The sequence below is a fragment of the Tachysurus fulvidraco genome, chromosome 14 (assembly GCF_022655615.1).
Source record: "Tachysurus fulvidraco isolate hzauxx_2018 chromosome 14, HZAU_PFXX_2.0, whole genome shotgun sequence".
NCBI lineage: Eukaryota > Metazoa > Chordata > Actinopteri > Siluriformes > Bagridae > Tachysurus > Tachysurus fulvidraco.
The window spans coordinates 22,729,622-22,747,776 of record NC_062531.1 but is presented as its reverse complement, the minus strand read 5'-3'; the positions used below and the strand labels follow the sequence as shown (position 1 = coordinate 22,747,776).

The 18,155-nt window shown below is 43.7% G+C and overlaps 1 protein-coding gene across 2 annotated transcripts; it reads right to left on the bottom strand.

The window, feature by feature from the left end:
• Positions 1-23: 23 nt before the first annotated feature.
• slc25a37 (solute carrier family 25 member 37) lies at positions 24-13,826 on the bottom strand. Of its 2 annotated transcripts, XM_027152773.2 has the most exons (5): positions 13,510-13,624; positions 6,149-6,282; positions 3,961-4,189; positions 3,822-3,878; positions 24-3,661 (listed from the first exon to the last, which is right to left on the bottom strand). In XM_027152773.2, the coding sequence occupies exons 3-5, from the start codon at positions 4,181-4,183 to the stop codon at positions 3,126-3,128; spliced, it is 816 nt and encodes a 271-aa protein (XP_027008574.2). In that variant the 5' UTR covers positions 4,184-4,189; positions 6,149-6,282; positions 13,510-13,624; the 3' UTR covers positions 24-3,125. The 2 variants fall into 2 exon arrangements, with proteins under 2 accessions (XP_027008574.2, XP_027008573.2); XM_027152772.2 differs by lacking the exon at positions 6,149-6,282 and having other exon boundaries at positions 13,510-13,826.
• Between the last annotated feature and the right edge of the window lie 4,329 nt (positions 13,827-18,155).

Below are 18,155 nucleotides of genomic sequence, written 5' to 3'. Positions count from 1 at the left end.
CAATAACGGAAAACTCACAAAGGAACATTTAATTACATCTTTATTTCAGCTCCAGTGTTACAAACTGTAGCAGCATTTTCACAAATCAAACTCGCATGATAGCTTTTTTTCTCCAATGCCTGGTATATTTAGTACTGTAAATGACACTGTGTTCAAAACTCTTCCTGGTATCGTTTTGTGAAGAAAGCAGCACTGTTTATTCATCAGATTCTTCACATTAATGACAAGAAGGGTTTTCACAATGGAATGAGAATCGAGCCAGATGGGAATCATGATGAAAATATAAAAAAAAAACATCTAAAGCAACTGAAGCAAAGTTTTGTGCGTTTATCAAGATATTCCTTCTCAGTCAGCGCGGCAGAACTGAAAAAGCGGATTATGATGGCGCATCTACGCATCTAACGCGAGCATAAGCTGTGGAATAAAAGAGGAATTTAAAGATCCTCAAAAGAAACTATACCTAATGAACTCTAATAATATTAACATACGTCTATTTGTACAGATTTATCTCTGAATCTTTGGGTCTTGGAATACTGTACAAAAGGCATCAGCAAGCCGAAAGATCTGTTAATGATCCAGATTGCACGGTCATAATAAAGGCCAATCCGAATAACATTAGGAAAGATGTTAATCCGTTCAAATAAGAAGAAATAAAAGAACAACAGTGATGTAAATCATTTCAGAGTCATGTATGTGTGAAAACACTGGTGTTACTGGAGAACCGATTTAAAATGAAATATCCTTTACTTTCGGGTAAAGAAGGGGAGCTCGGTCAAATCCAGAAACCCAGAAAGGCACGGCAGATTTCACCTGTTTATTCAGTTGATATTGGCTTTAAAACAGACATTCATGTGGCTTCTGCTTTAATGGAATGGATATGATGGATACGATGGGACGCTCATGGAGTAGACAGTTCGCCAGACATTCACTGAGGATGCAGAAGACGCAGGAAGTCGAATCGTCTGACGATAGTTGACATTGATAGCTGATATTGCTAACATAAGAACTTCAGGGTAAATATAAATAAATAAATAAAATGACCTTTACTCGGATGCTCTCTGGCTGATGAGTGAAATATTTTATCATTCGTTGCTGAGAGGTCACTAATTCCCTGCTGCACTGGTAAAGTCCAAGTCTCTTAGCCCAAAGGTTCTTAAATATATATTTGGCCCCCAGTGACCTCCCTCCCTTTCCCCCGTCTGTTTTCCGCCAAGATAGGTCGCTGGAATTTCCCACCCAAAACCACACTGCTACCAACCGGGGAAAATTCAAACTAAGCCAGCCATTAAATCTGTTCAAAGTGCCGCTCAATTGTGAGTCGTGACACGTTCTATAAGGAAAGCGCTATCTGCCCTCTTCCGCATACATGAGCCCACAGATGCACACGATTGGCTAATGTCACTGTGATCGACAGGGGTGAGCACGTCTAATTTTCCCTGGGGTGATTTCAGAATGTCGATTATTTTCCGGCTGCTTATCGGAGCCGCTTCCTTTCTTCTGAAAATCAGGGAAATGTTCTAATAAATTTTCCATCAAATCATCTTTCCTGCAGTCCTAAAATCTTCCACTTGGTTGAATTCGTTCGGATCGGTGTAAATGTTTGCATGTAAACGTAGCCGGTGTTACGAGAATACACCGTTTCAATACTACACAAGGCGATGGAAAATAAACCCAATAAATGTTTAATTAAAAAACAAACAAACAAACAAAAACAAATAATTAAAAAAATATTAGTGGAATTGAAAGCAAATGTCCATCACTTCTGGACAGACATTTAGGGGGAACGTAAAGCAACAAATAAAGGACCTTCTGTTAAATAGAAAGGTTTATATTGCCAAATGTACACGATAAATCATCTTCACCCACACGAGTGAACAAAAAGATCCCTGTTTTTACCCCATAGTTAAAACGGGATAAAGCTGCATAGATCATAAAACCACGAGATTCTGATTGTCCACAAGGAAATAAAATCATGATGTGATAAAAAAAAATTTCCGTTTCGTTTTGTTTCCGCTACGAGATTTGCCTTAATATATACATCTGAAATGTCGATTTAAGGAAACGTAAAAACAAGAAGCCTACGTTTTGGTGAGCGTCGGACCACCGAGACCGGCATACGCGCGTGCTCTAAAATCAGAGCTAAAAAATCAAAAGACAAAAAGGTGGAACCTCTTTGTCATTATAATAACCCACCAAATATGTTACAGGAGCTTTATATAGTTGTGCGTAATTTCAATGCTATGCACTCGATGCTCGAAGACGAGACGGTTACACTTTGAAATCTCCGAAACGGTTTGCCGAGCTGCCCGTTAACGGCTTTTGTACCTTCTTACGGAGTGTGTGTTCTGCGAACATTCGAGCCTAGTGTTTCTGTACGTTAGGGAAAGTAGACAATTTGAAGCTTCGGATACAGAACAAAATCGCAAGGCCACTTACAGGAGACACATTTACGTGCTTTTCATCTAGCTATAGACCGACATTTTATAATATACTGTATATCTGTAATATTAAAGCCTATCGATGTACCTGTCAGTAGTTCACCGTGTTTAAGCTACAAGATCTCCGCACGTCAGGAGTTTAAACTACGGGATGTCGCCGACTAGATACTGCAGGTGTTAAGGTAGGATACAATTGTATGAAGTAAAGGCAGTGTTTTTGTCAAAGAAAAGCACTTGTGTAAATTCAAAGCTGCTCACTAACAAAAGACCTACAGGACTTCCAACATCCCGAGAAGCTCAAAAAAGTTGGTCTGCTTGTCTGTCGTCGCCGAGGATCGCGTATGAAACGGAATCCAAAGGCTCGCCATGACACCGTCCGCTCGCTAGACGCTGACACAGAGCCTAATAGGTTTAATTAAGATAAAAGATAACGACCCCAAGTGCTGCCGTTACGTGTCAGGAGAAACAATATTGCTCTCCTTTCTTTTAGTCCATGTTTGTGCGTGTTTAGCTGTGACTGCTTATTAGCCTACAAACATTTTTCTGTTTGTAAATGTTATAAAGTCTTCCGATAAATAACGTTTCGGAATTTTACACTAAAGTGTGGTCGAGACAAACGGCGTGAGAGACAGGGGTCTCCTCTGGGATTTGTTGCTGATTTGGTCTACAAGTTCCTTTCCGGGTTCTTCATGTCCGCCTCATCCTGTCCTGTCCCGAGCTGTTCTGTTCATCCCGGGTCAGGAAGTACTTGAAGGACTCGTAGACGGACCATGCGATGGCCGTCGAAGGCATCTGGTAAATGACGCGCGCTTGCACACCTTTAAAGAAGGCGGGAAAGCCTCCCAGGCTGTAGACTGTCCTGAAGGCATTAGCCATGCCCGAAAGGTGGCCGCTGACACGAGCCGAATTTAACACCACGTCCTCCTGCGTGTTCAGCAGCGTCTTGCACACGTCAAGCGGTGTGGTGAGAGCGGCCGACACGGCGCCCGCTGCCGCGCCCGACACCACGTGCGTTCCCGGCCGGTACTGGCGCTGAGGGTTGAGGCGCTCCTGTGTCAGCTCGTACGTGATGAAATGCAGAGCCTGGAAGGGGATGTTCATGGTGAGCTGTGTGCTGTAGCTGCGGTAGAAGGCAGCCATGCCCTCGTTACGGCTTACTGTCAGCACGCAGTCCCACAGGCCTCGGTACGGCGAGTTATACATCTGCATGCGCTGCTTCACCACTAAGGAGAAATCAGGCAGAGAATCAGATGCTGTTACATAGATAAACACGCACAAACACACTTATCCCGCGTTCTAAACCCTGCTTATTATCCCCATGAAGAGGAATAGTTCACACATGCAACGTGAGCACTGTTATTGACTGAAACGGTGCTGTTTCACCTTCGGCAGGGTTCATGACGGCATCGTGGAGCACGGTGGCGACGCTTCCGGCCAGGCCTGCAAGGAAACAAGGAACGAAACCAAACATCACTTCTCCACACGTAAGAAAGAAACAGAGCTGCTCTTCACTCGTACGTACCGTTGGCGATGTGGCTGTTGCCGCCATTTTGAATGGCGTCACTGAGGCTGTGCTTGATGCGCTCGTAGCACGCAAAGTAAAGCGCGTGAGCCGGACCCGCCCCCAATACAGTGATGTTGAGGCCTCTGAAGGGCCGCATGAAGCCCTCGGTCGTCATGATCTGTTTCAGAGCTCCGTACACGCTGCGGTACTGAGCCTTCGGGTCTGGCTGTAAACTCTGCATGCGTGTCTGAGGGGGAAAAACGAAACACGCCGAGCTCTTAGAAACCTTATGAATGATGCAGTGGGAGACGTTTAGAGGATTTGTTTTGTGACAGTACACACTGAGGTCTGGATCGCATGGTTTTACTCAAATAATGAATCAGAGATCAGTTTAAATTCAGATTACTTATTAAGTCTTGCCAGATAAAAAATAAGCCCCATATAAAAATAAGCCCCTTTCTGCCTGTTGCTGTGTTGTAATGGCCAGTTTGTGCTTTTGTATGTATTTAAGAGTGTTCAAGAGTCAGTGGCTGCAGTGCATGTGCGTTCGTGTGTGTGTGTGTGTGTGTGTGTGTGTGTGTGTGTACTCCAGACAACCTGACATCACTGCGAGAATACAGAGAAAATTGTGAGCTGAGAAATAGTGTGGAAACGTCTGTATAGTTCATTACATTTAATTAGAAGATAAATGCCTTAAACAGGATTAAGTGAGAGTCTGAATGTGTTTTTACACTCTGTCACTGTTCAGGATTGGGAGTAAATATAAAGCTCTGGTGCATGAGCTCAGGCTCTGGTGCTGGCTTGTTCTAGGATTATTGTGTAGATCCAGGCAGAGGTGTCCGAGCCAGCAGCTAAAACACTGCAGCTAAACCACTGGCATCACAGCAGCCAGCGGCGGCAGCTTTAAGAGTAAATCCTCTGCTTTTTGTTCAATTCGCACAATTACAGTACACAGTGCAGGACGTGTGACTGGGTGAAGGCCGCGCTGCTGCTCTAATTACAGAGTAAATATTTTCGCTGGATTCGAACTTCTTTGCAGCGAGATTACCGCAATCTGTATTTCCTCTTCCTTCTCATCCACTAAAATCCTTAAGAGTACAGAAGGTGTGTGTGTGTCTGAGTGTGTGTGTACGGTTGTTAGCACTAGTATGTGTGTGTGTGTCTGTCTGAGTGTGTGTGTCAAGCTGTATGCATGTCTGAGTGTGTATGTGTCTTTCTAAGTGTGTGTGGTTGTAGGTGCTGGTATGTGTGTGTGTCTGTATGTGTGCCTGGTTGTAAGTACTAGTATGTGTGTGTCTGTCTATCTGTCAGTATGTCTGAGTGTGTGTGTGCCTGACTGTGTGTCTATATGCCTGTGTGTGTGATTGTAAGTGCTAGTGTGTGTGTCTATCTGTCAGTATGTCCGAGTGTGTGTGTGTGATTAAGTGCTAGTGTGTGTGTCTATATGTCTGAGTGTGTGTGTGATTGTAAGTGCTAGGTGTGTGTGTTTATCTGTCAGTATGTCTGATTGTGTGTGTGGTTGTAAGTGCTAGGTGTGTGTGTGTGTGTTTGTGTGTGTGTGTCTATATGTCTGAGTGTGTATGTAATTGTAAGTGCTAGAGTGTGTGTGACTATCTGTCAGTATGTCTGTGTGTGTGTGTTTCTCTGCCATAACCAGTTGTATATCTTGTCCTTGTGTAAGTGTGTAACAAAGTAACTGAAAGCTGGACCTCACACCTCTGGTCCAGTGAGATAACAGCACACGCCCCGTCACTCCTCCCAGATCTCCAGCTAGCTGATTAGCATGCGCCGCTGCTCAAGGCTAAGATCTGATTACAGGAATCTATAACGTACTCTCATACGTTCATGGGGACGACAGCGGTCAGCATTCAGCATGTCCTAAAGCCCATTAAAACCACCAGGCCGAATCCCTGCGTTCTGTGATACTGTGCCGCTTCTCTGCAGGCTTTAATCCCAGCCAGAAGAGTAAAACTGATGCACAGCAAGCTGATGTTAGGACGTGTTGAATGTTGGATGGATTTGAGAAGAAAAAACTCTACAAAGTCTTCAGAATTTTAACAGCATGACTGAGTGTGTCTCGTCTCTCACTTTTCTACAACTTAATTACTCACTGTGTACAAAGGTTACAGGGGAAACGTGAGGCAGGCGCACAAACACACACACAGAAACACACACACACACAGAAAAACACACACACAAGCATTACCCAATTCCTGATTATTTCCTTCTCGTAAGAAATTCCGATTGCGTCGCTCCGGGCTTTTACTACTGGAGGAAATTGCAGTCATTCGATTACAACACACTGTGTCTGTCCTGGCAAGCGTCAGAGCTCTGATGTACCTGCCAGATTTTATAAGAAAAATGAAATACAATTCTAAATTGAAGAAGTGCTTGTAAACACCACATAAATGAAACTCTGTGCTGTTTTTCTTGTTCCTCTCTTTAAATATCAGAATTTCCTTCTAAATATAACAGAAGGGTTTGGATATTTTATGCTATTTCTATTATCTCTCTCTCTCCCTCTCTCTCTCTCTCTCTCCCTCGCTCAAACAAACATACACAGTTTTTACTGAGAATGCCTGAGACAAGACACACACACACACACATGCACATACACAAAGAAAGACAATATCAGACACACACACACACACACACACACACACACACACAGACAGACAGAGACACACACAGACACAGACACACACATACACAGAGAAACACAGACACACACAGAGACCCAGGCACACACACACACAGAGACCCAGGAACACACGCACACAGAGACCCAGGCACACACACACACAGACCCAGGCACACACACACAGAGAGACCCAGGCACACACACACAGAGAGAACCAGGCACACACACACACAGAGACCCAGGCACACACACACAGAGAGACCCAGGCACACACACACACAGAGAACCAGGCACACACACACAGAGAGAACCAGGCACACACACACAGAGAGACCCAGGCACACACACACAGAGACCCAGGCACACACACGCACACACAGAGACCCAGGCACACACACGCACACACAGAGACCCAGGCACACACACACACGCACACACAGAGACCCAGGCACACACACACACACACAGAGACCCAGGCACACACACACACACAGAGACCCAGGCACACACACACACACAGAGACCCAGGCACACACACACACACAGAGACCCAGGCACACACACACACACACACAGAGACCCAGGCACACACACACACACACAGAGACCCAGGCACACACACACAGAGACCCAGGCACACACACGCACACACAGAGACCCAGGCACACACACGCACACACAGAGACCCAGGCACACACACAGACACACACAGAGACCCAGGCAGACACACAGACCCCCAGGCAGACACACAGACCCAGACACACACAGAGACCCAGGCACACACACACACACAGAGACCCAGGCAGACACACACACAGAGGCCCAGGCACACACACACACAGAGACCCAGGCACACACACACACACACACACACACACACACAGAGACACAGGCACACACACACACACACACACACAGAGACCCAGGCACACACACACACACACACAGAGACCCAGGCACACACACACACACACAGAGACCCAGGCACACACACACACACACAGAGACCCAGGCACACACACACACACACAGAGACCCAGGCACACACACACACACACAGAGACCCAGGCACACACACACACACACAGAGACCCAGGCACACACAGACACAGAGACCCAGGCACACACAGACCCAGAGACCCAGGCACACACAGACCCAGAGACCCAGGCACACACAGACCCAGAGACCCAGGCACACACACACACAGAGACCCAGGCACACACACACACAGAGACCCAGGCGCACACACACACACACACAGAGACCCAGGCGCACACACACACACACACAGACCCAGGCACACACACACACACAGACCCAGGCACACACACACACACAGACCCAGGCACACACACACACACAGACCCAGGCACACACACACACACAGAGACACAGGCACACACACACACACACAGAGACCCAGGCACACACACACACACACAGAGACCCAGGCACACACACACACACACAGAGACCCAGGCACACACACACACACACAGAGACCCAGGCACACACAGACACAGAGACCCAGGCACACACAGACACAGAGACCCAGGCACACACAGACCCAGAGACCCAGGCACACACAGACCCAGAGACCCAGGCACACACACACACAGAGACCCAGGCACACACACACACAGAGACCCAGGCACACACACACACAGAGACCCAGGCACACACACACACAGAGACCCAGGCACACACACACACACACACACACAGACCCAGGCACACACACACACACACACACACAGACCCAGGCACACACACACACACACACACACACAGACCCAGGCACACACACACACACTGACCCAGGCACACACACACACACAGACCCAGGCACACACACACACACAGACCCAGGCACACACACACACACACAGACCCAGGCACACACACACACACACAGACCCAGGCACACACACACACACACAGACCCAGGCACACACACACACAGAGACCCAGGCACACACAGACACAGAGACCCAGGCACACACAGACACAGAGACCCAGGCACACACAGACACAGAGACCCAGGCACACACAGACACAGAGACCCAGGCACACACAGACACAGAGACCCAGGCACACACAGACACAGAGACCCAGGCACACACAGACACAGAGACCCAGGCACACACAGACACAGAGACCCAGGCACACACAGACACAGAGACCCAGGCACACACAGACACAGAGACCCAGGCACACACAGACACAGAGACCCAGGCACACACAGACACAGAGACCCAGGCACACACAGACACAGAGACCCAGGCACACACAGACACAGAGACCCAGGCACACACAGACACAGAGACCCAGGCACACACACACACACAGACCCAGGCACACACACACACACAGACCCAGGCACACACACACACACAGACCCAGGCACACACACACACACAGACCCAGGCACACACACACACACAGACCCAGGCACACACACACACACAGACCCAGGCACACACACACACACAGACCCAGGCACACACACACACACAGACCCAGGCACACACACACACACAGACCCAGGCACACACACACACACAGACCCAGGCACACACACACACACAGACCCAGGCACACACACACACACAGACCCAGGCACACACACACACACAGACCCAGGCACACACACACACACAGACCCAGGCACACACACACACACAGACCCAGGCACACACACACACACAGACCCAGGCACACACACACACACAGACCCAGGCACACACAGACACAGAGACCCAGGCACACACAGACACAGAGACCCAGGCACACACAGACACAGAGACCCAGGCACACACAGACACAGAGACCCAGGCACACACAGACACAGAGACCCAGGCACACACAGACACAGAGACCCAGGCACACACAGACACAGAGACCCAGGCACACACAGACACAGAGACCCAGGCACACACAGACACAGAGACCCAGGCACACACAGACACAGAGACCCAGGCACACACACACACAGAGACCCAGGCACACACAGACACAGAGACCCAGGCACACACACACACAGAGACCCAGGCACACACAGACACACACAGACACAGACACACACAGACACACACACACACAGACACACACACACACAGACACACACAGACACAGACAGACACAGACACACACAGACACAGACACACACAGACACAGACACACACAGACACAGACACACACAGACACATTCTTTAGGTCCATCTTTTTTTGTGGCTAATATCTCGATATAAAGATTCCTGCTAGACATCTGCACCTATGTAAAATGAACAGAGCTTTAAACACATATACATCTGAGAGACTGAGCGCTCCTTGAAAAGACTTACTTTATTTGTGTATTCATTCTAACAAATTTCTAGCAAGAGTTAAGGCTAATCGCAAAGCAGCTTACATTCTAGTATGAGGGACAAAATTTTTTTTTTAATTTTTTCACAGCTGCTTTCTAGATTAAGACAAGGGGCTGGTGTACGAGCAGGGGCAACAAGAGATGCCTCAGGATAGGTTTAACCTACTGATACTACCATACAGACAAAAAATACGGTGAATGGTTTAACATACATCATAGTTAACAATAAAAAGCAGGGAATATAAAGTGATAAGTACGACATATGAACACCTCCGTAGCCAATTGTTATACACGTAAACCTTATACCTGTGACTTTTTTTATGGATGAAATAATACTGCCTTCCTTTATAAGTAGCTTTTTTTTTCTCGGTTATTGCCGTACGGTTTGTATACGATGTATGAAGTAAATTTATTTCTTGGGTTGATTTACACAAACACACACAACAAAATCACAGCCCGCTTCCTTCCGGACGAAGTCCGCAGCTGCCCGGTTTGTCTGCCAACTATCTGGGCTATGTGTTGTCCAGACACGTACTATGTTTTGGTCAAACCATGCTGCGAGTGCATACTGGCAGTGTCGAAGGAAACACTGACAATAGGCAACAAGAGCAGCGCTGAACAGCCCTCGAGCTTTATCGAACAATACGTCATATCGTTTCCAGCCTGTGCATTTTAACACCACTGGTGGCTGTGTGACGGATTTGGTTCCAGCAGCGGCTTTTGTTCACAGACTTCTCCTTTGTTTAATCAAAAGACTTACAGGACTAACATTTCCCTAGTCCAAAATATCGTTCGCTGAGTTCGGTACAGATATGAATGACCTGTTGTTTTAACGGCCTGAACTAAGCAGGACTAAAGATTAGTGCTGCTTTGGTGAAAAATGTACTTAATAAATTTGATATCAAAAAATAAAAAAGTGAACAGATACAGAGCACTGCTTAGATACTGTATGATGCCAATACTGATCCAAAACACTGGATTACTTTTCCCTTTTTCAGTTAACACTAACTGATGCCTGTTATTTTAATCGGCATGGTACGACATCTGTTACGGGGCACATGAGATTTTGTTTAAACAAAACAAAAGCTTTCGTTTAGTGTGTACCTACTGTATGTTTAACTTGTTGAACCCTAGGCCTATTTTTGAGCCTCTTGCTTGAAAATGACATGCTCGATTTCAAATGAGTACATCTCAAAAACTACCGGGTGCATTTGAATAATTCTGGTACTTAGAATAATAATACGGTAGTGTGAAAAAGTGTTGGCCCCCTTCCTGATTTTTTTTTTTTGCACGTGTGTCACACTTTAAAGTTACAGATAATCAAACAAATTTAAATATTAGTCAAAGCTAACACAAGTAAGCGCAACATGCAGTTTTTAAATGAAGGTTTTCATTATTAAGTGAAAACAAAATCCAAACCCACATGGCCCTGTATAAAAAAATTCTGTTTTTTTGGTCACAGAGTGCTCATCTTTATACTGTTGGAATCTGGTTTTGTTTGTAAAATGTAATGGCTGATTGCTCGTGTCAGTTTCGTTTGGAGTTAAGCTTAATGAGAGTTGTGATGATGTATTACACTACAATGCTATACATGTACCTGCTGCATGACACACAGTGACCAAGGTGCAAGCTAACGGTTTAACAGCAGTTGAATTGATACACATATATTTGTGACAGATCTTCTGAATTAGAAATATGCCGGTATGTGGAAAGGCTGAATTTCTGAATTGTTAAGTTTGTTATAAAAGAGTAATTAAGGGGTTTTTTTAATACTCCTCATTCTATACACATATTGTGCATATTTATACATATGTTTATATGTATAATATGCTTGTACACCTATATGTATGTATGTATATATATATATATATATATATATATATATATATATATATATATATATATATATACATACATACATACATATATATTACATGCTGTACATATGTTTACACACACACACACACACACACACATTATATATATATATATATATAAAGCTGGTCAGCAATTACAGCAAATGCTTGATTGCTGTAATAGGCAATAAAGGCTTTTCTATTGACTATGGAGAAGGGTATGAATCATTTTGGACATTCCACATTTTGTTCCAATGTAAATAAACGATGAGTAATAATTTTTTCCACAATGATGCCTCTTGTACATCGTCTTATTATCTTCGTGGAGACGCCTGTGTCATTTCTAATCAAGAAAAAACTTGCTGGTTGAATTGAAAAAGTAACTTTAAGTCAGAATTTGGGCTTGACTGTGTGTGTCTGTGTGTATATATATATATATAATGTGTATGTATATGCAATGACAATAAAGTTGCATCTATCTGTCTAATGCATCAAGCAACTGTTTGTTAGCCAAGAAAGTCATCAACTCTGAAGACGACTCCTACTAAAAAAAATAAATAAAAAGAAATTATCGTCTAGGATCAGTATCGACGATACTCAATGCTCCTATATCGGTGTTGTATTTAGGATGAAATTGGAGCCTGTCAGCCAGCCTTATGCAGGACTTATGGCTCTGTACTAATAAACTCTGTTCAGTTTGAATGTCACGTTATATATTATTAGGTTTTAGCACCACATTCTTCACCATGACTGTTTCTGCAGTTACAGTAACCAGTTAACAAGCTTTAGCTTCAACTACTTAAACCACAAAGCCTATTTTAGGGTCTCCAGTGACACATTATGCTGCTATAATGACAGGTTATAAGTGTTGGATTACTAAGACGTGTATAACATGAGAGACACTCGACGGTTTGTTTGTTTTCAGCTTCCTCAGACTTCTGTTCATTACTACTATGGATGGAAAAAAACTGAAAACCGGCATATTTTACTGGAAACACTGGGAAAAACCGGCATATTGTACTGGAAACACTGGGAAAAACCGTCATATTGTACTGGAAACACTGGGAAAAACCGGCATATTGTACTGGAAACACTGGGAAAAACCGGCATATTGTACTGGAAACACTGGGAAAACCGGAAACCACCTAACACGACCCTTCACTTTGGGTCGGTTTGTAATGTATTAAATATAAACTTATATTGTAGTCTAATAGCACTTTTGTAGCACTAAAGCTTTTTTTTTTTTACTTTGGGTTTTTCTGTCGTGGTTCTGTTGTCTTTTTAATTATTTTTTTTCTTTATTTCTTGACTATTATGACCTGTATTCATGAGACGCTATTGAACTGACAACTTTTTATGCTTTCCTATTATTCTGTAAAGAAAAGAAACACAACAACTGGCCAGTTCGAACCGGTGCTAACTTAGTTAGCTTCCCTGAGGTAACCCAACTGTCACGGAACGGCAGCGCGTGGCGTACACGGTGTCCTGAGGACAGCTAGCCGCGTTAGCAACAAGCTTGAACCGCCTCCGTGAGCCGTATCCTAAACCGACACGTCCTGAAATCGGAGTGCACTAGAAAGGGCGGTATAGGGGGATTCCATCACTTGTAGGTTTAAGGCTGGGTGCATAGTTAACGAGTCGATTTGGATTCAGGAATAAAGTTAGTGTTGCCGTGTGCACGTGAGTGTGAAGCGTAAAAAGCTACCTTAACGGAGTCCACCGGATACATGACCGTGTGCTCGAGCACTCCTGCTACCGCGCCGGCTGTCATGTGCGTGCTGAAGGACGCGTGCAGAGGTAAACTCTCATAAGTGTCGTCCTCTGAGCCCACGCCGTCGCCTTCGGCTTCACCGCCTTGCAGCGCAGACATCTCCAAACTCGCCACCACCGGCTCGGTGCGCAGCTCCATGCAGAGACTCTCCGCTCGGCTCCACGCGCTGTAAACAACACACGCACGACAGCGTCTGACTGCCTGGCGGACGCTACCGCCGCGTGCGTCCGGTGTTACAGAACAGGCGTGACGTCATTTCGCACGGCGACGTCGTCGCGCTGAGCTGAGAGAATGAAAACACGTGGGTTGTAACGTAAGAGTGCTACACCGAGTTCAGCGCAGACAATGAACCGGTTTGGGTTTTTTGTTTGTTTGTTTGGGGTTTTTTTTAGTTTTTTCTTTCTTTCTTTTTTTGTTATTCTCTTTGCAGTGAAACGAAAGTGCTCGAATCTGTCGCGAGATTTATTTACGTATAACTCATATTCATGTGATCAAGGAGCCAGGCTTTAGGTTTACGGGATGTATGAACTGTATAAACTCTTAAACTATATGTATATGTTGTGTTTTTAATATATGATTAGTGTCTCTCTCTCTCTCTCTCTCTCTCTCTCTCACACACACACACACACACACACACACACACCCTTGGAGTAGGGAATTTATCCTGGTCAAGCTCGTGGTGGATCCAGAGCATATCCTGGTAACAGTGGGTATGAGGCAGAGATATACCGTGGACTGTGAGCAACACACTCATTTACATTTACAGCTTTTGGCAGAGAAATTGAGGGTTAAGGGCCTTGCTCAGGGGCCCAGCAGTGGCAACTTGGTGGACATGGGATCAAACTCACAACCTTCCGATTGGAAGCTCAACACCTTAACCACTAGGGTATGACATGCTAGTTAACTAACTACACACAGAGACAAACAGACACATACACAGAGGGACAGAATTATATCAAAATTATAATTAAAAATTATAATTGATTGTAAGGACATTTCTCTGAGCTATTATTCTTAATGACTTTCTTTAATTGTGTTTTTTTTACTGGTGTTAATTGTATGACTACCTTAACACCTTCTCTTTTTTTTTTACCCCAGGACAGTGAATGGTTTGCACCCTCACCTTTTTATAATGTAAATTATATTTAAAATTTTATAAGAATTTTACTCTACTTTCATTTTGTGTAACTGATTTAAAATGAACTTTTGTTCAAAACCTTGCTACGTGTTCAAGAGAGCTGCTACATCAATTTTGAAATCTTTATGCGAGAAACAAAGCTGAATTCAAATATTATCTTTTACTAACCACATTTAAAAGATTTTTTTAACTGTGTTTGGTTTATATGATTGTTATTTTATGGCCTAATAGCAGATTTCTGGAAAATCATTTTTGTTCTGTTTTCTGAATGTTATTCGGTTGTACTTCCTTTGCCGACGTACACAGGAAAATAAATAATATCCCCACCACAGACCAGGCCTTTTTTTTTGAATGGTAGTTCTGCCTACTTAACTGTCATGTGGATGATAATGATCGAACCCACATGACCTCCACCTCCACAGAAGGTCTGACGCGTGTTGGGTGTGTCGGGTGTAGCAGCGGGTCTGTTTGAGGGTGGATCTGTAGATTAGAGGGGCTGTGCTCTTCTTATCAGGCTGCCTGAAACCATTGGGAGCAGCTTGTACCCCTTTCTATATTGTTCTACAGGCTCATCCATCAGGTTTCATGTTCATCATGTTACTCGAATTTATCTGTAAATATGAACCCGTAGTCCCTCTCCGGCTGTGTATGGCCACGGTTTTACTGTTATATACTGTACAACTCGTTCAACACAAACCTTATAAGCTTCTGATCTCAGAATGAACTTAAGATACTTATTTAATGTAGTATACTGTCTGGATTAAAATATGCTTTAGTTACAGCCTGTTAGACGATCATTTCAGACGTGGACAACATTTGTCCCAAAGCGTTAGCATACTTCACATGAGCGGGTCACATGATTTAGCTTAGCGAGACTAAACAATGCAGTGCTTTAACATTTCTGAAGTGGCGACAGAAATCCCATGGCACAACGGCAGAATGAGTACCGTCATCACCTCACAGCTTCAGGGTTCCTGTTTCAATCCTCCACACTGTTCAGTATGTGGAGTTTCACATGTCCTCCATGTTACCATGTGGGTTTTCTCCAGGTTCTCTGGTTTCGTCCCAAAAAACACGAGTTTGCACGGTGATGAACTGGCATCCTGTCCAGGAGTGTACTGTAGATAGAGAAGAGACTCTGGATCCACCATGACTGGATCTTGACCAGGATAAACAGCTTACTGATTATGAACAAACGAACGATAAATGGCCGACCTCCTAAATATATACGTTTCCAAATCAATCGCCTTTTCTGACATTTTCAATCAGTATAAACAATGAATGATTTTCTGGACGCAAGTCTGATATAAAATAAGTCAAGACTGTCGGGTTTCGGTGTGAGACGTGTGTTGTTCCCTGTGTTGGATAAACTTCCACAAAATTTTAGTGGTTGAAATTTTGGACACGTTAGAACAAGCGCATGGGGTTTCTCAGGCAACATAATTGATCTGAAACCTGAAATCCGAGTATCATTTCCCCGTGCAGCCTTTTGGATATGCGACAAGATTATTTTCATTTTTAGAAAGTCGACTATTGGATATCTTGGATATGTTCTTGGACCATGAAACTTAGATAAGTTCAAGAACTCATGCACTGAAACATTTTTTTCCTCACATGACAATTAAACGGCATGCTAATTGAGTTCAAGTTTCATATATTTTAACTAGAAAACATTTAATGTGTGTAAGCTCTTTTTGCGAGACAAACGTGAAAGTGGAGCCCAGCATTCACTTACTGTAGCACCAGCTAAACCACAGCTGAACACCATCCACATAATCCTCTCTGAATGAATAAATCCTTTCTCAGTCATGGTGAGGTCTCAGAAAACAACTCCACTATACATATGCAAAGCTTTTTAGCTTTAAGTGAAAACCTTTTAGGTATGCAATTTAGGTGGAGATGATCTACAAGCAGGTGATAGGTGTAACGAGGTTATATGTTCAAAAGAACCTTAATATCTTTTCACCACATTTGCATTCTTATCCCACACTTTTCTACTAGGTTTAATCTTAAGAACCTAAAGCATCGGTTTAAGTGCTTAGGCTATGATCAAGTCATTTAGAAGTCTCTAAGTTTTTTTAGTCATTTTATCAATGTTCATTTTGTAATATTTAATTATTTAATGTACACTACTGGATGTCCATTGCTAGTATTTATTAGGATATTAGAGGCATTTCGTGGACCTGTATTCATAAAACATCTATGTACCACAGCAGAATCCTGGCTTCTGATTGGTCAGAAGTATGAATCCATAAGTTTTTAATAAATGAAAAATTCAGTCGATGGACAATGAAGTGGAATAAAAGTCTTTGGGACATGCTGTTATTGGAAAATATTCAACTTCATGGTGGTAAGTGTGTGGTCATGCCATGTTGTTGTTTATAAATTCAAATGTTTTATTTTTAATATGTAGATCTATCTTTCTTAAATTTGTATTATTATCGTTAGTAGCGGTAGTAGAAGCAGTAGAAGTAGTCTGTTATGTAGGATTCTGGCTGCCCCGGTTTTAAGGACGACGGCAGTAGCACACACTGGGCGTATTGTGTTCTGTCCTGTGAACGAGCTCAATGCTGACTCACGCTTTGTTGTCTCAGAGTGCGCTCGTATCTCTGTTTGGTGAGCTTGGCTGAAATGAACGACCCCACTGTAACAAGTCTATTCGATCCAAACAAGCGACCAGTTCTGGGTTGTGTAAGACTGAACTAGAATAACAGCAAAGCTTTTACATTTCATTTATGCATTTACATTCGTTCACGTTTGGCAGACGCCCCTTATTCGGAATTCTGCAAGACTTTTGTAGCTTTCTAGTCTTTATCAAAAAACATCATGTCCTCGTGCTAATACAAATAGGTCAGGTGCTAAAAATACCGTGGAAACTAAAATCCTATTTGAGAAGAGTTAATACAAAGAGCTGGTTGGTATAGCAACAAAAAAGCCTACATAGCATTGGGTTGTAAAGACATGGGAATATTTCTCTGGATGTCATATATACTGTATATAAAGCAGGCTTGGCCCTTATATGGAGAAATAAATGACAGGAAATTATTCACGAAAATGATTTTCAAGTTAAAAAAATAGGCGATTAAAAAAATTCAGTTTAACTTAAGCATAAAAATCAACACTTTTCGTGTATATACACTGAACAGCCATGATGTTAAAACCAGACACAGGCAAACAGAGTAACACTTTTTATCTCCTTACTATGACACAGTTGTAAGGGGTTGGTTATAATTTAGGATCAAGTGAACAGTCACTTGAAATACTCAAAGTCGATGTACTGGTAGCAGGAAAAATAAGAGTGTGACAATCTGAACGGGTCAAATTGACCAGCATCAAACGTTGTTAGCTAGATATGGCTGATCGGTGTACACGTAGATTACTGTAGATGTCCTGTACATGTTCTCGATATTTCAATTGAGAACAAATGACACTGACATAATTT

Coding starts and splice junctions, on each gene's coding strand:
- slc25a37 (XM_027152772.2), bottom strand. CDS start 13,713: ATGGAGCTGCGCACCGAGCCGGTGGTGGCGAGTTTGGAGATGTCTGCG. Junction 3,879..3,960: donor CAACAGCCACATCGCCAACG/GTACGTACGAGT, acceptor GTTTCCTTGCAG/GCCTGGCCGGAAGCGTCGCC. Junction 3,662..3,821: donor CGTCATGAACCCTGCCGAAG/GTGAAACAGCAC, acceptor ATTTCTCCTTAG/TGGTGAAGCAGCGCATGCAG.